Source organism: Chiloscyllium plagiosum, chromosome 7 (genome assembly GCF_004010195.1).
Source record: "Chiloscyllium plagiosum isolate BGI_BamShark_2017 chromosome 7, ASM401019v2, whole genome shotgun sequence".
NCBI classification, from domain to species: domain Eukaryota; kingdom Metazoa; phylum Chordata; class Chondrichthyes; order Orectolobiformes; family Hemiscylliidae; genus Chiloscyllium; species Chiloscyllium plagiosum.
In genome coordinates, this window is record NC_057716.1 from 103,866,401 (window position 1) to 103,880,795 (window position 14,395).

The 14,395-nt window shown below is 44.2% G+C and overlaps 1 protein-coding gene across 5 annotated transcripts in view; it reads left to right on the forward strand.

Moving 5' to 3' along the window:
• Positions 1–13,478, forward strand: part of dnajb2 (DnaJ heat shock protein family (Hsp40) member B2) — a 76,278-nt gene extending 62,800 nt beyond the window's left edge. For 2 of the 5 annotated variants that reach the window (XM_043694297.1, XM_043694298.1), the window contains exons 9-10: positions 3,773–3,985; positions 10,029–10,275. In XM_043694297.1, the coding sequence (XP_043550232.1) occupies positions 3,773–3,985; positions 10,029–10,057 (242 nt within the window). In that variant the 3' untranslated portion in view covers positions 10,058–10,275. The other 3 variants (XM_043694299.1, XM_043694300.1, XM_043694301.1) reach the window with 3 other exon arrangements.
• Positions 13,479–14,395: the final 917 nt, after the last annotated feature.

Below are 14,395 nucleotides of genomic sequence, written 5' to 3' on the forward strand. Positions count from 1 at the left end.
TTTGCGAAGGTTGGTAGGGTGGAAGGTGAGCACCAGGGGCGTTCTGTCCTTGTTGCGGTTGGAGGGGTTGGGTCTGAGGGCGGAGGTGCGGGATGTGGATGAGATGCGTTGGAGGGCATCTTTAACCACGTGGGAAGGGAAATTGCGGTCTCTAAAGAAGGAGGCCATCTGGTGTGTTCTATGGTGGAACCGCTCCTCCTGGGAGCAGATACGGCGGAGGCGGAGGAATTGGGAATACGGGATGGCATTTTTGCAAGAGGTAGCCTCTTAAGGTCAACCATAGTCTAGTTGAAGGCAGAGTACACTTGATGGGCTGAATGGCCTGCTCAAATTTCCAATGATCTTCAGTGCTTGCTACATGTGCTGAATCTTATTGGCACATTTTTATTATGTTAAAGGCACTGTATTAATACCAATTACAGGTTCACGTGTATAAACATCATTTTTAGGACCAGTGTTCAAATTCAAACCAAATTGACAGCATCCTACTATTTTTACTCAACACACATTTTTGCAGGGAATGAGTTGGGCCATTTCAGTGCGGTTATTGCTCGGAGCACAGAATTCTTCCCTGAGCCCTCCCTGTCCTCAACACCACCAAAGGAACACAAGATGGCAGTCTCAACACAGGTGACTGAAGTGAGACATTGGGTTGGAGGTTGGGAGTCAAGATCTATGCTCTGGCCAAAATAAAGTGGGTACATTGGTTGACAATGAGAGAAGTGCATCATTTCTTTGATTAAAAATCACACAACACCAGGTTATAGTCCAACAGGTTTAATTGGAAGCACTAGCTTTCGGAGTGCCGCTCCTCCACCAGGTGGTTATGCTTCCAATTAAACCTGTAGGACTATAACCTGGTGTTGTGTGATTTTTAACTTTGTAGACCCCAGTTCAACGCCGGCATCTCCAAATCATTTTTTTAGTAAGCTGGCAAACAGATGAGAATGAATCATAGAATGTTACAAATCAGAAGGAGGCCTTTTGGCCCATCACACCTGTGCTGGCAGTTTGAAAGAGCTGCCTGATATTGCCCCCGCTCTCCCTGCTCTTTTCCCATAACCCAGAAAACTCCATCTCAAATATCGACTATTAACATTGAATTTATTGTTGAACTTGCATCTATGGCTCTCGGTGGCATTACATTCCAGATGATAGCAATCACTGGTTATATAAAGGATTTATCATTGCTCTAACACTTTTATCATTGGACCACCTTCTCACAGTTAGTTAGGGATGGGTAATTTTGCAGACCCAGCTGGAAAGGTTCATATTCCATTAATAAATTCAAGAAACATGTTGGTGGAGTGGACAGACAGGTGGCAGATGAAGTTCAACGCAGAGAAATGGGATATGATGATGCATTTTGGTAGAAAGAATATGGTGAGAGAGTATAAATCATAGGGCTTTACTCTAAAGGGTGTGCAGGAGCAGAGAGATCTAGATACATTTATGCATAAAGGTGGCAGGGTAAGGTGAAGATGGTTGTTAATAAAGCATGCAGTGTCTAGGATGTAGAATGTGAGAGCAAGGGAGTTTTGCTGAACTTGTATAAAACATCATTTACAGCTCAGCTAGAGTATTGATCTGGGTACCACATTTTAGCAAAGATGTGAAGGTATTGGAAAAATTGCAAAGTGGTTTACAAGAGTGGTTCCAGAGATGGGAACCTTCATTTATGAAGCTAGATTAAAGAAGTTAATTAGAACTGTTTCACTTAGTCATAGAGTAATACAGCATGGAAACAGACCCTTCAGCCCAAACTGGACAGTGGATTTGGATCGGTTCAGGCTCGGAGGGCTGAGGGGTCTGTTCCTGGGCTGTAAATTTTCTTTGTTCTTTGTTCTCTTTTGGTCCATGTTAACCATGCTGTGTACTCAGCTAGTTCCAATTGCCTGCATTTGGTCCATATCCCTTTAAACCATATACCTATCTAAATGTTTTTCGATTGTACCTGCCTCAACCACTTTCTCTGACAGCCATTTCATTTACGCACCACTCTCTGTGTGAAGAAGTGGCCCCCTGTTTCCATCGTCCCCTTTGGCCTTACATTCCAGATCATAGTTGATTGTAAAGAATTTATGTTCACTCTAATTCTTTTACCATTGGACCTTGGTGAGTCGGGGAGTGGAGAGTTATGTGGCAGATGAAGTTCAATGCAGAGAAGCATGAGGTGAAGCATGGAGACACAGTCTAAGAAACTGCTTTGTGTCATTTTGATCTCATTTAAGTAAGGATCTGAATGCATCGGCGGCTGTTCAGAGCAGGTTTACCAGACTAGTACCTGGAATGAATGGGTTGTACTATGAAGGTAGCTATGAGTGGGTTTGTTTCCTCTGGGAACAGCGAAATCGACGTTTCGGGCAAAAGCCCTCATCAGGATGCTTTTGCCCGAAACGTCGATTTTGCTGCTCCTTGGATGCTGCCTGAACTGCTGTGCTCTTCCAGCACCACTAATCCAGAATCTGCAGTCATTGTTTTTACCTTGTTTCCCCTCGGGTTTAGAGTGTTGTGGAGTGACTTGAAGTCTATAAGGTCCATATTGGTCTTGGCAAGATGCTCTCTGTCAAAATGCATCATCTCTCACTTCCCTGCGTTGAACTTCATCTGCCACCTGTCTGTCCACTCATCCAACATGTTTTTTGAATTAATTTGTGAAATATGGCCATTGCTAGCTGGGTCGGCATTATTGCCCATCTCTAAGTGACGTTGAGAAGTTGAGTGTCCAATGGTCAAAACATTAGAGCTAAGATAAATCCTTTATAATCAGTGATTGCTATGATCTGGAATGGAGGGCCCTAAATGCCATGGAGGGCCATGCAATAAAAGTTCAGCAATAAATTCCTCACATGACTAAGTCCAGAATGAGAGGACACTTTTAAAATTAGGGGTGACCCTTTCAGGACAGAAATGAGCAACTTTTCTCTGAGTGTTGCGTGACGCTCGAGTTCTCTGCCTCAGAAGGTGGTGGAACTGGAGTTATTTAATATTTTCAAAACAGAAGTGAATGGTTCTTGTTAAGCAATGGACTTGACAGTTATCAGGGACTATGATACAAGTAGACCAATCATGACCTTATTGAATGGCAGAACAGGCCTGAGGGGCGAAGAGGTCTAATTCTGCTTCTATTTCATGTGCTCATTTATGGGAGAGGAAAGCAAAGATCTGATCGATGTTTTCAAAACTGTTAAGGTACCCAGACACAGTTGCCGGAAACTGTATCTGCTTATGAAAGAATCTGAAGAATTGGCTGTACTAAATTGCCCATAATGTTCAGGGTTGGGTAGGTCAGGGGTAAATGTAGAGTAATGGGGTGGGTTACTCTTCAGAGGGTCGGTGTGGACTTGTCGGGCTGAATGGTCTGTTTCCACACTGTAGGGATACAATGATGATTCAATGTGTAAAAATTAGAGGGCACAGATTTAAAGAGTTTTGCAATTGAAGTAAATGGGAGGTGAGAGAAAGCTTTTCCTCACGGATCTGGATTGTGCTGCCTGAAAGTGTAGCGGAGGCAGGTTCAACTGAGGCATTCAAAAGGGTGTTAAGTGATTCTTTATAATGTGCAGGGAAGGGGAATGGTGCTAAGTGGTAGTGCACATTCGGAGAGCAGTCGCTGTCACGATGGGCCAAATGGTCTGTATCCGCAACCTGTATCTGTTTAATCCAGGATCGCACAGTTACCGTCTACGCTCGGAAGCGAACACATAACTTGGCAAGGTGCTGGCTGGTGTCTCAGCCTGTGGTTATTCACTGTTTGGTTCGTCCTGTCCAGGTGAGGAAGACCAGGTAGCCCTCGCCATTGAGCTGAGTCGGAGGGAGCAGCGGGGCCAACAGCAGCACACCTTGCGAGTGGCTCACGGTCAGATACCCGGTACCTCGCGGCCATACTACCTCGACGACGACGAGGACTCTGAGGAGGACGAGGACTTGCAGCTGGCCATGGCCTACAGCCTGTCGGAGATGGAGGCCCGAGGGCGTGGATCAGGTGGGCGTGGCGGGAGGGGCAAGAGGCGCGGCACGTCACGGGGAGCACCGGCGGATGGGAGAAGGGTAGCTGGGCGTGCGGCAGCCCACCCGGCTCGAGGGAGTCCCCGGTCAGCTGGCAGCAGAGGGCAGGCTGCGAGCACCAGTGGGCACCAGCCAGAGACACTGAGTGTAGCCAAGAAGCAGAAGCAGCCAAAGAAGACAAAGAGGGATTGGAAATGTCTCCTGTCCTGAATGAGGCTGTTGGTGCTGATTGCTACTTGATATCGACCCCATCCCCCCCCCCCCCCACAATTTACTAACTCATCGTTATAGGAGATGGCACAACAATGAGAAATTCAAAGACAAATTAACGCCATATATAAACAAGATTGTCAGCTCATTGCGACTTTAATTTTTTTTTTTAGATTAGATTACAGTGTGGAAACAGGCCCTTCGGCCCAACAAGTCCACACCAACCCGCCGAAGCGAAACCCACCCATACCCCTACATTTACCCCTTACCTAACACTACGGGCAATTTAGCATGGCCAATTCACCTGACCTGCACATCTTTGGAGTGTGGGAGGAAGCCGGAGTTCCCGGAGGAAACCCACACAGACACGGGGAGAACATGCAAACTCCACACAGTCAGTCGCCTGAGGCGGGAATTGAACCCGGGTCTCTGGCGCTGTGAGGCAGCAGTGCTAACCACTGTGCCACCGTGCCGCCCTCGTGTCGGGTCTGATTGTTCTCAACAGCAATTTGGATTTGTATTCTTTAACACCGCCCCAAGTCACTTCACAGCTGTGTCATTAAACTAAACTTTGATGCTGAGTCCACACAGGGCAATGTTAGCAAGGAGAGTTGGGGGAATGTGCAAAACGCCTCTTTAAATGGGCAGGTTGTGAGGGTTAAAGATGGCAAGGGATGGCGATGCTTTGCGGAGGGGGTTTTCAGAGCTAGGGGGCCAGGTCGCTGAGGTATGGCCATCAGGTAAAAGATCAAGAGTAGTCTTGACAAGCCAGGGCACGGTGGGGAGTTTTAGCAACCGATGAGCTCAGGCAATGGAGCAGTCAAATTGTTTGGCAACAGGCTCAGGGAACTAAAAAACAAAGAACTGTGGATGCTGGAAGCCTGAAAAAAAAACCCAGAAAGTGTTGGACAAACTCGGCAGGTCTGGCAGCCTCTGTGGAGAGAGAAACAGTCAATGCTTCGAGTCCAATATGCACTGAAGGGCTGCTGGAAAATAATGGTGTTTATTCTGTTATAAAGGGGGTAAGAGAGACAGAGAGCTCCTCCTTTGTCAATAGGATAAAAACAACCACTTTCCAGACCACGCACACCGCTTCAGTCCCGAAGAGGTCATATGGAATTCAAGCATGAAAACTCCTTCTGCCTCGCCCTCTCCTACCCCCTCACCCTCTCCTACACCCTCACCCTTTCCCTCTCTCTCACACCCTTTCCCTCCTGCTTCTTTACCCTTCCCCCCCTCCCCCGTGAGTTTCTCCAGCACTCTCCATTTTTACTATTATATCCCTGTTTCCACTTGTGCTGTGATGCTCAGTGGGCAGAGGTGGTGGTGGTTTTTTTGTGATGTATGATTGATGCTGTGGGCTGTTTTGAGAGGTGTCCTGAACCAGTTGGTAGTGGTTTAACTTCCAAGGGGTTTGAGTTGAATGCCATGATTAAGCAATCTGCCTGAGAATAAAGGTTGTTCACAGGGTAAGACTGTCCGAGATTGTAAATCACACCAAGTCCTATCCATTTCCTGAGGGGTGCATTGGATTAAGGTCAACCGTGCTTCTCTTCTAGTTGTGGTCTTCTATGAATTGGGTTTCAATTGTCTGATACTGATTTCTTTTGAGTTGACATCACAGGTTACATCTGCTCCAATTAGACACAATATTCAGATGAATCACAGGAAGTTTGTGAGCAGACCAAGAAATTTCACGTTGCCACAGTAGGGTTAGTCATCAGAAGCAAATCTATGGTTAGTGTAGTTGGAGCTTTCCTCTGTATCTAGAGGAGGTGATGATCTGGTGGTATTCTCACTGGACTGTTAATCCTGAGACCCAGTTAACATTCCGGAGACTTGGGGTGGAATAATGCCATTTCAGATGGTGGAATTTGAATTGAATAAAAAATAATCTGGAATGATGCCATGGGACCCTTGCTGATTTTTGGAAAAAAACCCATCTGGTTCACTAATGTCCTTTCAGGAGAGAAACTACCATCCTTACCTGGTCTGGCCTACATATTAGTCCAGACCCACAGCAATGTGGTTGACTCTTAATTGCCCAGCCAACAATGCCCTCATCACATGTTTAAAAAAAAAGAAAAACAATGCTGTCCCTATCTTAAGAGCGCTTGATAGGGCCAGTGTTGAGGCAGCTTTACTCTGTATCTAACCCCGTGCTTTGCCCAGCTAATTAGTCCATCAATAGCCTCCTGCAGTTCACAGCTATCCTCCTCATTATTTGCCACCCTGCCAATTTTTGTATCATCCACAACATTTTCATCATATCCCCCACATTAAAGTTCAAATCATTCATGTTAAACATGAACCACAAGAGCCCCAGCACCGAGCCCTGCAGAAAGCCACTGGAAAACGATTTCCAGCAAGTCTGCATTGCGTCTGACACTGATGCCAAGAAAGCTCAGAGGTAGCTGCTTCATAAAGAGCATGTGTGAGCAAGTCAGCAACTTCTTAATGAGCAGGACAGAGGGCATAGTTATCAGCTTCTCAAACAATGTGAGAGAGTAAAAACAATGACTGCAGATGCTGGAAACCAGATTCTGGATTAGTGGTGCTGGAAGAGCACAGCAGTTCAGGCAGCATCGAGGAGCTTCGAAATCGACATTTCGGGCAAAAGCCCTTCATCAGGAATAAAGGCAGTGAGCCTGAAGCATGGAGAGATAAGCTAGAGGAGGGTGGGGGTGGGGAGAAAGTAGCAGTGATCCACATAGGTACAAATGACATCGGTATGACTCGAAAAGAGGTTCACCTAAGAAAGTTTGAGCAGATTGGATCCAAAATAAAAAGCAGAACCACTAAGGTAATAATCTGTGGATTACTACCTGTGCCATGTGCAAATTGGCATAGGATAAAGAAGATTAGATAGGTAAATGCATGGTTCAAAGACTGGTGTGGGAGAAATGGGTTATGATTGATGGGGTACTAACAGCGAGAGCTGTTCATTTGGGATGGGGTCCATTTGAACCATGCTGGGACTGGTTTCTTGGTGAATCATATAACTACAGGTGTGGATTGGGCTTTAAACTAATTAGTGGGATGGATGATTTGGTTGAAAGGAAGTATAGAATGTCAAAAAGAAACAAGCTGCAGGATAATAAAGAGGCAAATGATAATCAAAGTGTTACAGGAAAACATGCACAGAAGAGTGCAGCAGAAATTGGAACTAGAGAAAGTAATACTGGTAAAGAAAAAAGGTTAAGGCTCTTTGTCTGAAAACACAGCATTTTTAACAAGCTAGATGAGTTGACTACACAAATAGTAATAAATGGATATGATTTGATAGCTATCATAGAAACATGGTTGCAGGGTGACCAGGATTGGAAAATCGATATTCAAGGGTATTCAGTTCTAGAAAAAATAGGCAAAAAGGCAAAGAAGGTGGGGTAGCTTGGTTAATAAATGAAGGTATCAGCGCAGTGGTAAGCAGTGATACAGATATGTCGTGGTGTGGAATAGTTTGGGGAAGAAAAGGAATGGCAAGGGTAAGAATTCACAGGAGGGTCACCTATAGCCTCCAAAGCGATGCCTTGCTATAGGACAAAGTATAAATCAGGAAATAATGGAGGTGCATAAGAAGGACACTATGATTGTCATGGGTGATTTTAATCTGCAAATTGACTGAATAAATCAAATGGGGAAGGGCGACACAGAGTATAAATCTGTAGACTGCATCGAGGGTTATTTCTTAAAGCAGTACATTGCAGAACTTAGTCAGAAACAGGCTACTTTAGATTTAGGAGAAAGTGACTGCCAATGCTGGACATCAGAGTCGAGAGTGTGTTACTGGGAAAGCACAGCAGGTCAGGCAGCATCCGAGGAGCAGGAGAATCAATGTCCTGGGAGTGTTTGATGGGGGCAACGTAGAGGGAGCTTGACTCTGTATCTAGCCACATGTTGACCCTATCCTGGGAGTATTTGACATTGGAAACCCGGTGTCCTCTTTCTTGAGGGCTGTGGAAGCTGAGGGTAATTGGTATTTGAAAGTCAAGATTGAATACTTTTGTGCAAGTGGATCCAGTGATAATGGATGAGGAAAATTCCCCCCAAGTTTGCAGGCCTGCTGACTGAAGTTCTCAAGAGGAGTCATATTGGACTCAAAACATTAACTCTGTTTCTGACTCCACAGATTTGCTGGGTTTCTCTAGCAGTCTTGTTTTTTTTATTTTTTGTATAAAATTTCACTCCTACCTTCTGCCTTGTGTACATTTCAGATAATCTAAAACTACTTGGATGAAGTCTCACTGATCTACGTTGGTCCCTGGTTGAGCAATGCCAAATCTGTCCATGGCCTTGCTCCTCCCTATTTCTATTGCCTCTTCCAACACTGCAACTTACTGAGATCTTTGCATGCCTCTGACTCCAGATCCTTGCACATTCCAAGCTCAATCACTCCATCATTGGTGGCTGTGTCTGCAGTGACCTGGCTCCCTTGGTTCTGGAATTTGCTCCCAACATTCTGTGTCTCTCCCCACTTCTTTAGGACAGTCCTTCAAAACTCAGGTCTTTGTTCAAGCTCGTGGTCAGCTAACATCATAGCCCTTCCATGGCTCAGTGTCAAATGTTGGCTTTTTAACATTCCTCTCTAGCATCTTGGTCATTTAATTACGTTAAAGGCGCAACCTTAATAAAAATTGTTGTTGGTGAATTGACAGGTGAGTTGAGTTAAGGCGAACATAGGAACAGAAGTAGGCCATTCAGCCCTTTGAGCCTATTCTGCTGTTCAATGAGATCATGCCAGATCTGTGACCTAACTCTATGTACCTTCTTTGGTCCATATCCCTTAATACCATTGCTTAACAAAAGAAATGATCGATTACAGATTTAAAATTAACGACTGATCCAGCATCCACTGTTGTTTGTGGAAGATAATTCCAAAGCTCTCCCACTCTTTTTGTCTGGAAGTGTTTTCCAACACCTCTCCTGAAAGCTCTGGCCCTCGTGCTCAGAATATGCTCCTGTTCTAGAATTCCCAACCAGTGGAAATAGTTTATTTTTATCTACCTTGTCGTTTCCTGTTGATACCTTGAAGACTTTGATCAGATCACCCCTTAACCTTCTAATTCCTAGAGAAAACAGGCCTAATCTGTTTTATTTGCTTCATAATTTAACCCCTGAAGTCCAGGTATTATTCTTGTAAACTTTCGTGTGTTCCCTCCAAGGCCAGGCACTGATTGGATAATGAGAATGGTCTTTAGTCCTCAGCCAGTGTCTTATTCTGTGGGGTCAATTTGACCCTTGTTACTGATGTAAATGAAAGGGGAGGTTCTTAACTATGGTTGACTCTGCACCTAAATGTTGTAGGCGAAAGTGGGTCCTACAGATGCTGGAGATTAGAGTGGTGCTAGAAAAGCACAGCAGGTCAGGCAATATCCGAGAAGCAGGAAAAGCGACGTTTCGGGCAGGAGCTGGTCATCAGGAATCATTACTCCTAATGGGCTTTTGCCTGAAATGTCTATTTTCCTGCCCCGCGGATGCTGCCTGACCTGCTGTGCTTTTCCAGCACCACTCTGATCTTGATCTGAATGTTACAACCCATTTATCAATACGTTAAGCCACAGATCAGCCATGTTCATATTGAATGTTTAGATAGGCTTGGGGGACTGAATTGCCTATTCCTGTTGGCCTTATGCAGGACCTTGTGGTTTAGATCAAATCATGGGTTTTTTTTATTGTTGTGATATTAACCCCAACTGAAACTTTAAAACATAGCGACAGATTTTTAAGAAAATACTTGTCGTTTGAACGTTGCACTTTCGAACCATCGCTGCTCTTGCTCTCTCGCTGTATTTTTCCTCTTTCTTTACCAGACGCAGACTTCCAGGCATATACAGGCTGACTAGCTGCTGTTCTTTTCTAACAGGTAACGCATAACATCTTTTTTAAAATCAACCGTCACTTCATTTCGCCTTGTTAGCTGTACCATTCGAATGATTCATTTCCCCAGTGCACTGCTGCAGCTTGTCTGTAATCATGTCTCTTTGTTTTCTTTTTCTTTTTGGTTTGTTCGATTTTATTTTGTCGTTTTGGTTTCCCACTGCAATCTTCGCTTCCTATTCTTAGGAGTGGAAAGTGTGGAAAGCGACACAAACGCGACATTTTGGGATCGTGTGCGACTGATGGTTGTGTGATCAAACATTGTAATGCGTTTATTAATATGTTGTTTGCGTCTACATTTCATACGGAAGCACTTTTACTTTGAATGTGTCAAAAAGTTAATTGGAGTATGTGGAAATGGTGTAGAATCGTAAAAGAGAATACACCATGTATTTTAGGTTAATTTAGTTAAAAATCACACAACACCAGGTTATAGTACAACTGGTTTAATTGGAAGAACACTAGCTTTCGGAGCGACGCCCGTTCATCAGGTGATTGGGAGGGCTCGATCATAACACAGAATTTATAGCAAAAATTTACAGTGTGATGTAACTGAAATTATACATTGAAAAATTGATTGTCTGTTAAGCCTTTCATCTGTTAGAATACAGTGATAGTTTCACTTCTTTCATGTGTAAATCACAAAACATCAGGTCATAGACAGACAACACAGGGGGCTAACACCTTCAACATATGGTCTAGCTATCATCATTGTTAACAGCTAACCCGAGAATGTAACTTTTTAAAAAAAAGGGTTTTGTAATTTACACATGAAAGAAGTGAAACTATCACTGTATTCTAACAGATGAAAGGCTTAACAGACAATCAATTCTTCAATGTATAATTTCAGTTACATCACACTGCAAATTTTTGCCATAAATTCTGTGTTATGATCGAGCCCTGCACAATCACCTGATGAAGGAGCGTCGCTCCGAAAGCTAGTGTGTTTCCAATTAAACCTGTTGGACTATAACCTGGTGTTGTGTGACTTTTAACTTTGTACACCCCAGTCCAACACCGGCATCTCCAAATCAAGGTTAATTTAGCAAAGTGTTCTATTTTGAATTTTTGACTGTGCTGCTTTGAAGAAGGGGAGAAGTGGATTTCCTTTGCCCATTATCAGGGATCATGTCCAACCTTCTCCTTAACTGCTTTTTAAAATATGGCCTGATGTATAAAATCATTCATTGCAAATATTGGGACTCCATCTTCCAGGACATGCGTGTGAAGCAGCGACCTGCTTTTGCCTTTAAAGTAATAAAGAAAAGTGTTCCAAGTTGCTTTGCAGGAGCTTTACCAAAGCTTAACACTGAGCCATTGCAGGGGATGTTGGGTCCGATGCCCAAGAGTTTGGTTAAACAGATAGGTCTTAAGGAGTGGTCATAAAACAGGTGAGAGAGACCGAGAGGCAGGAAGGACTGAGTTTAGGATCTAAGCTGGAGAGGGGATGTGGGTGGTCAGGCAGCTGAGACAGAACCATCAATAGCAGAGCAATTAATTATCAGGAGTGCTCAGAGTTAGAGCAGTGCAGAGATCTCAGATGGTTGTAGGAGGTTACAGCGATAGGGAGCTTGCATGCGCAAATGTGGAGGAGTGCTCCCTTTACTGAACCATTTAAGAGTTAGCTTGGTCTTGATGTCTAAGCCAATAACACAAAGCACTTCCACTTTCTGCTTTAAGCTTCATCTTTTGGTTATGTTGTAGGTTTGGCCTAGTACAAACAATCTGCAACTGAATCCTGTCCCTCTTCAATGCTGTTGAAAGAGCGTGGCTCCTTGACCCATTCTGTCACCTTTAAAGTAACATAGAAACATAGAAAAACACAGCGCAGTACAGGCCCTTTGGCCCTCGATGTTGCGCCGATCCAAGCCCACCTAACCTACACTAGCCCACTATCCTCCATATGCCTATCCAATGCCCGCTTAAATGCTCATAAAGAGGGATAGTCCACCACTGCTACTGGCAGGGCATTCCATGAACTCACGACTCGAAATGTACTCGGTACATGGCCAGGTGAGATAGCGATCCAATCAGGTGGTTGAATTTTCAGTCTATACTAATAGTTCAACCCCATTTCTCCTTACCTCTAAACCAAGGAACGGGTGGGAGGTGTTGGTTTGGGATGGGGGGTGGGGGGGGAGTAGTTTTGAGGCTGAACACCACCAGGGGGCTTCCTGGTGCAAGGAGAATATTGCTGTTGACCCCACTGATGGAAGGTTGTAAGAGGGATAGGCTTATGATGATGTGGGTGTGCTTCCTAACAGCTGTTAATGGAGGAATCATCAGTCACTCATCAGGGAATTAACAGACTGCGAGTTAATTTATTTAAAGCAGTAAAACACATTATAATTATGAGGCAGACATTACAGCAGCTTGGAGACCTGTCCCTTGCAGATTAGCTGTCAGGCAGAGTCGCAACCGAATATACATGGAGTGAACTTCCCTCAATGAAAGATACACATACAGCACCCTTCCCTGGTGTGAATCCTGTATGTCAGATGATCACCTGGTTAGGTTCCTGGGTGAGCAAGTTATTATTTGGGCCTGAGAGATGGTAGTTTAAGAGGAAGTGGTTGGGAGAGTTGCTCAGCTGTTGTTTCCCTGCCTGTTGGCCTGTGTTTGTTATAATGGGGTCTTCAGTGTTCAGACCAAAGGGTTACCAGGGGGTGAGGTGCTTTCAGTAGTATGGAAAAATTGCAGAAATTGGGAATGTTTTCCTTGGAGCGGAGGAGGTTAAGGGGAGATTCCGTCAACGTGTTCAAAGCCACAGTGGGGTTTTTGATGGAATAACTGGGGATTAGTCATGTCCAGTGGCAGGTGGGTAGGTAAGCAGAGGAAACATAATTGGGGAAGACCCACAAATAAGGCAAGGGTTTATTTCCTGCACCGTGAATTGTTGTGATCCTGAACGCTCTGCTTGAAAGATTCTATCGCAGTTTTCAGAAGGAAATTGGATAATACTTTGAAAAGGCAAAAAGTACATGGCTGTGGGGAAAGGACAGAGGAGAGGAACTAACTCAACAACTCTTTTTTTGTACATACATGGACCAAATGATCTCCTCCCGTGCTTTGAGATTCAATGACGAGGAGAAAACTTAGCCTAAGTGCATGTTTTTGTTTTGCCCGAGTCGTTCCTCGCGGATGAATAAAGCTCAGACTGCACCTTGTGAAATTCCATCGGTGGAATTGAAGATCTCCAAAGGAAACATCCCAGTGATTCCGAAAAGTCAAGATTTCTGTATCCGAGTGAGATTAAATTGACATTGGAATCCTGTAGGAATACGCACAACTGAGCACGAACTGTATGGAATTGTGGAGAATGTTAATGAATAAACTGCCATGGATGATTTTGTGTGGCTTCTAACCTCACCTGCTGTGTATTGTAATATTTCTCTTTGTTGCTGGAATAATAGGTTGGCTGTTGGAGGCCAAAAGCTATTACAGGAGGTTCTCCTATAATGTGGTAATTATGTTCCAGTGTGTTATAGGAAATCACGCAATAGAAATAGTGAGGCTTTGTGGCAAACCACCAGAAATACCAGTTTAAAAAAAATCAAAAACAAAAATAGTAGTTAGCCTAACGCAAACGATAGCACTGTCTAGTAAATTTTTAAATCATATACTTTAATGAGATAATGCAGTAAATTTAATATTAAACATCGCTGACTGCAGCAATGTCTCTTTTACGAAGCTCTCCACCAGGCAGCCCACAATCCGACTGACCACGTGGAGTCAAGTCCTCCACACACTGTGACACCCCCTCCCCCCCCCAGTGCCGGGGATGAGAATCGTACAACAGCCAATGGGAGTTCACTTTATTAAAAAAAGTGCGTGATTCACCTTTATTAAAAATAGGTGTGCATTAAGGAAATGCGTGTGATAGGAGAACTACCTGTAATTTGTGTCCATTGTGCCCAGTCATGATGTGGAGGAGCCGGTGTTGGACTGGGGTGGACAAAGTTAAAAATCGCACAACACAAGGTTTATTTGGAAGTACTAGCTTTCGGAGTGCTGCTCCTTATCAGGTCGTTGTGATTTTTACCATTGTGACGAGTATTTGAGATGGGGGGGAGGTCTTCATCACAGAGTTGGGACTGTTTGTAGCAGACTGGCATTGACGGTAACTCACCGGACCAGTGATGAACAGGAAGACTATGTCATAGCAATAGAACATAAAAGTCACACAACACCTGGTTATGCTCCAACAGGTTTACTTGGACGCACTAGCTTTCAGAGCAGCGCTCCGAATAAACCTGTTGCACTATAACCTGGTGTTGTGTGATTTTTAACTTTGTCCATT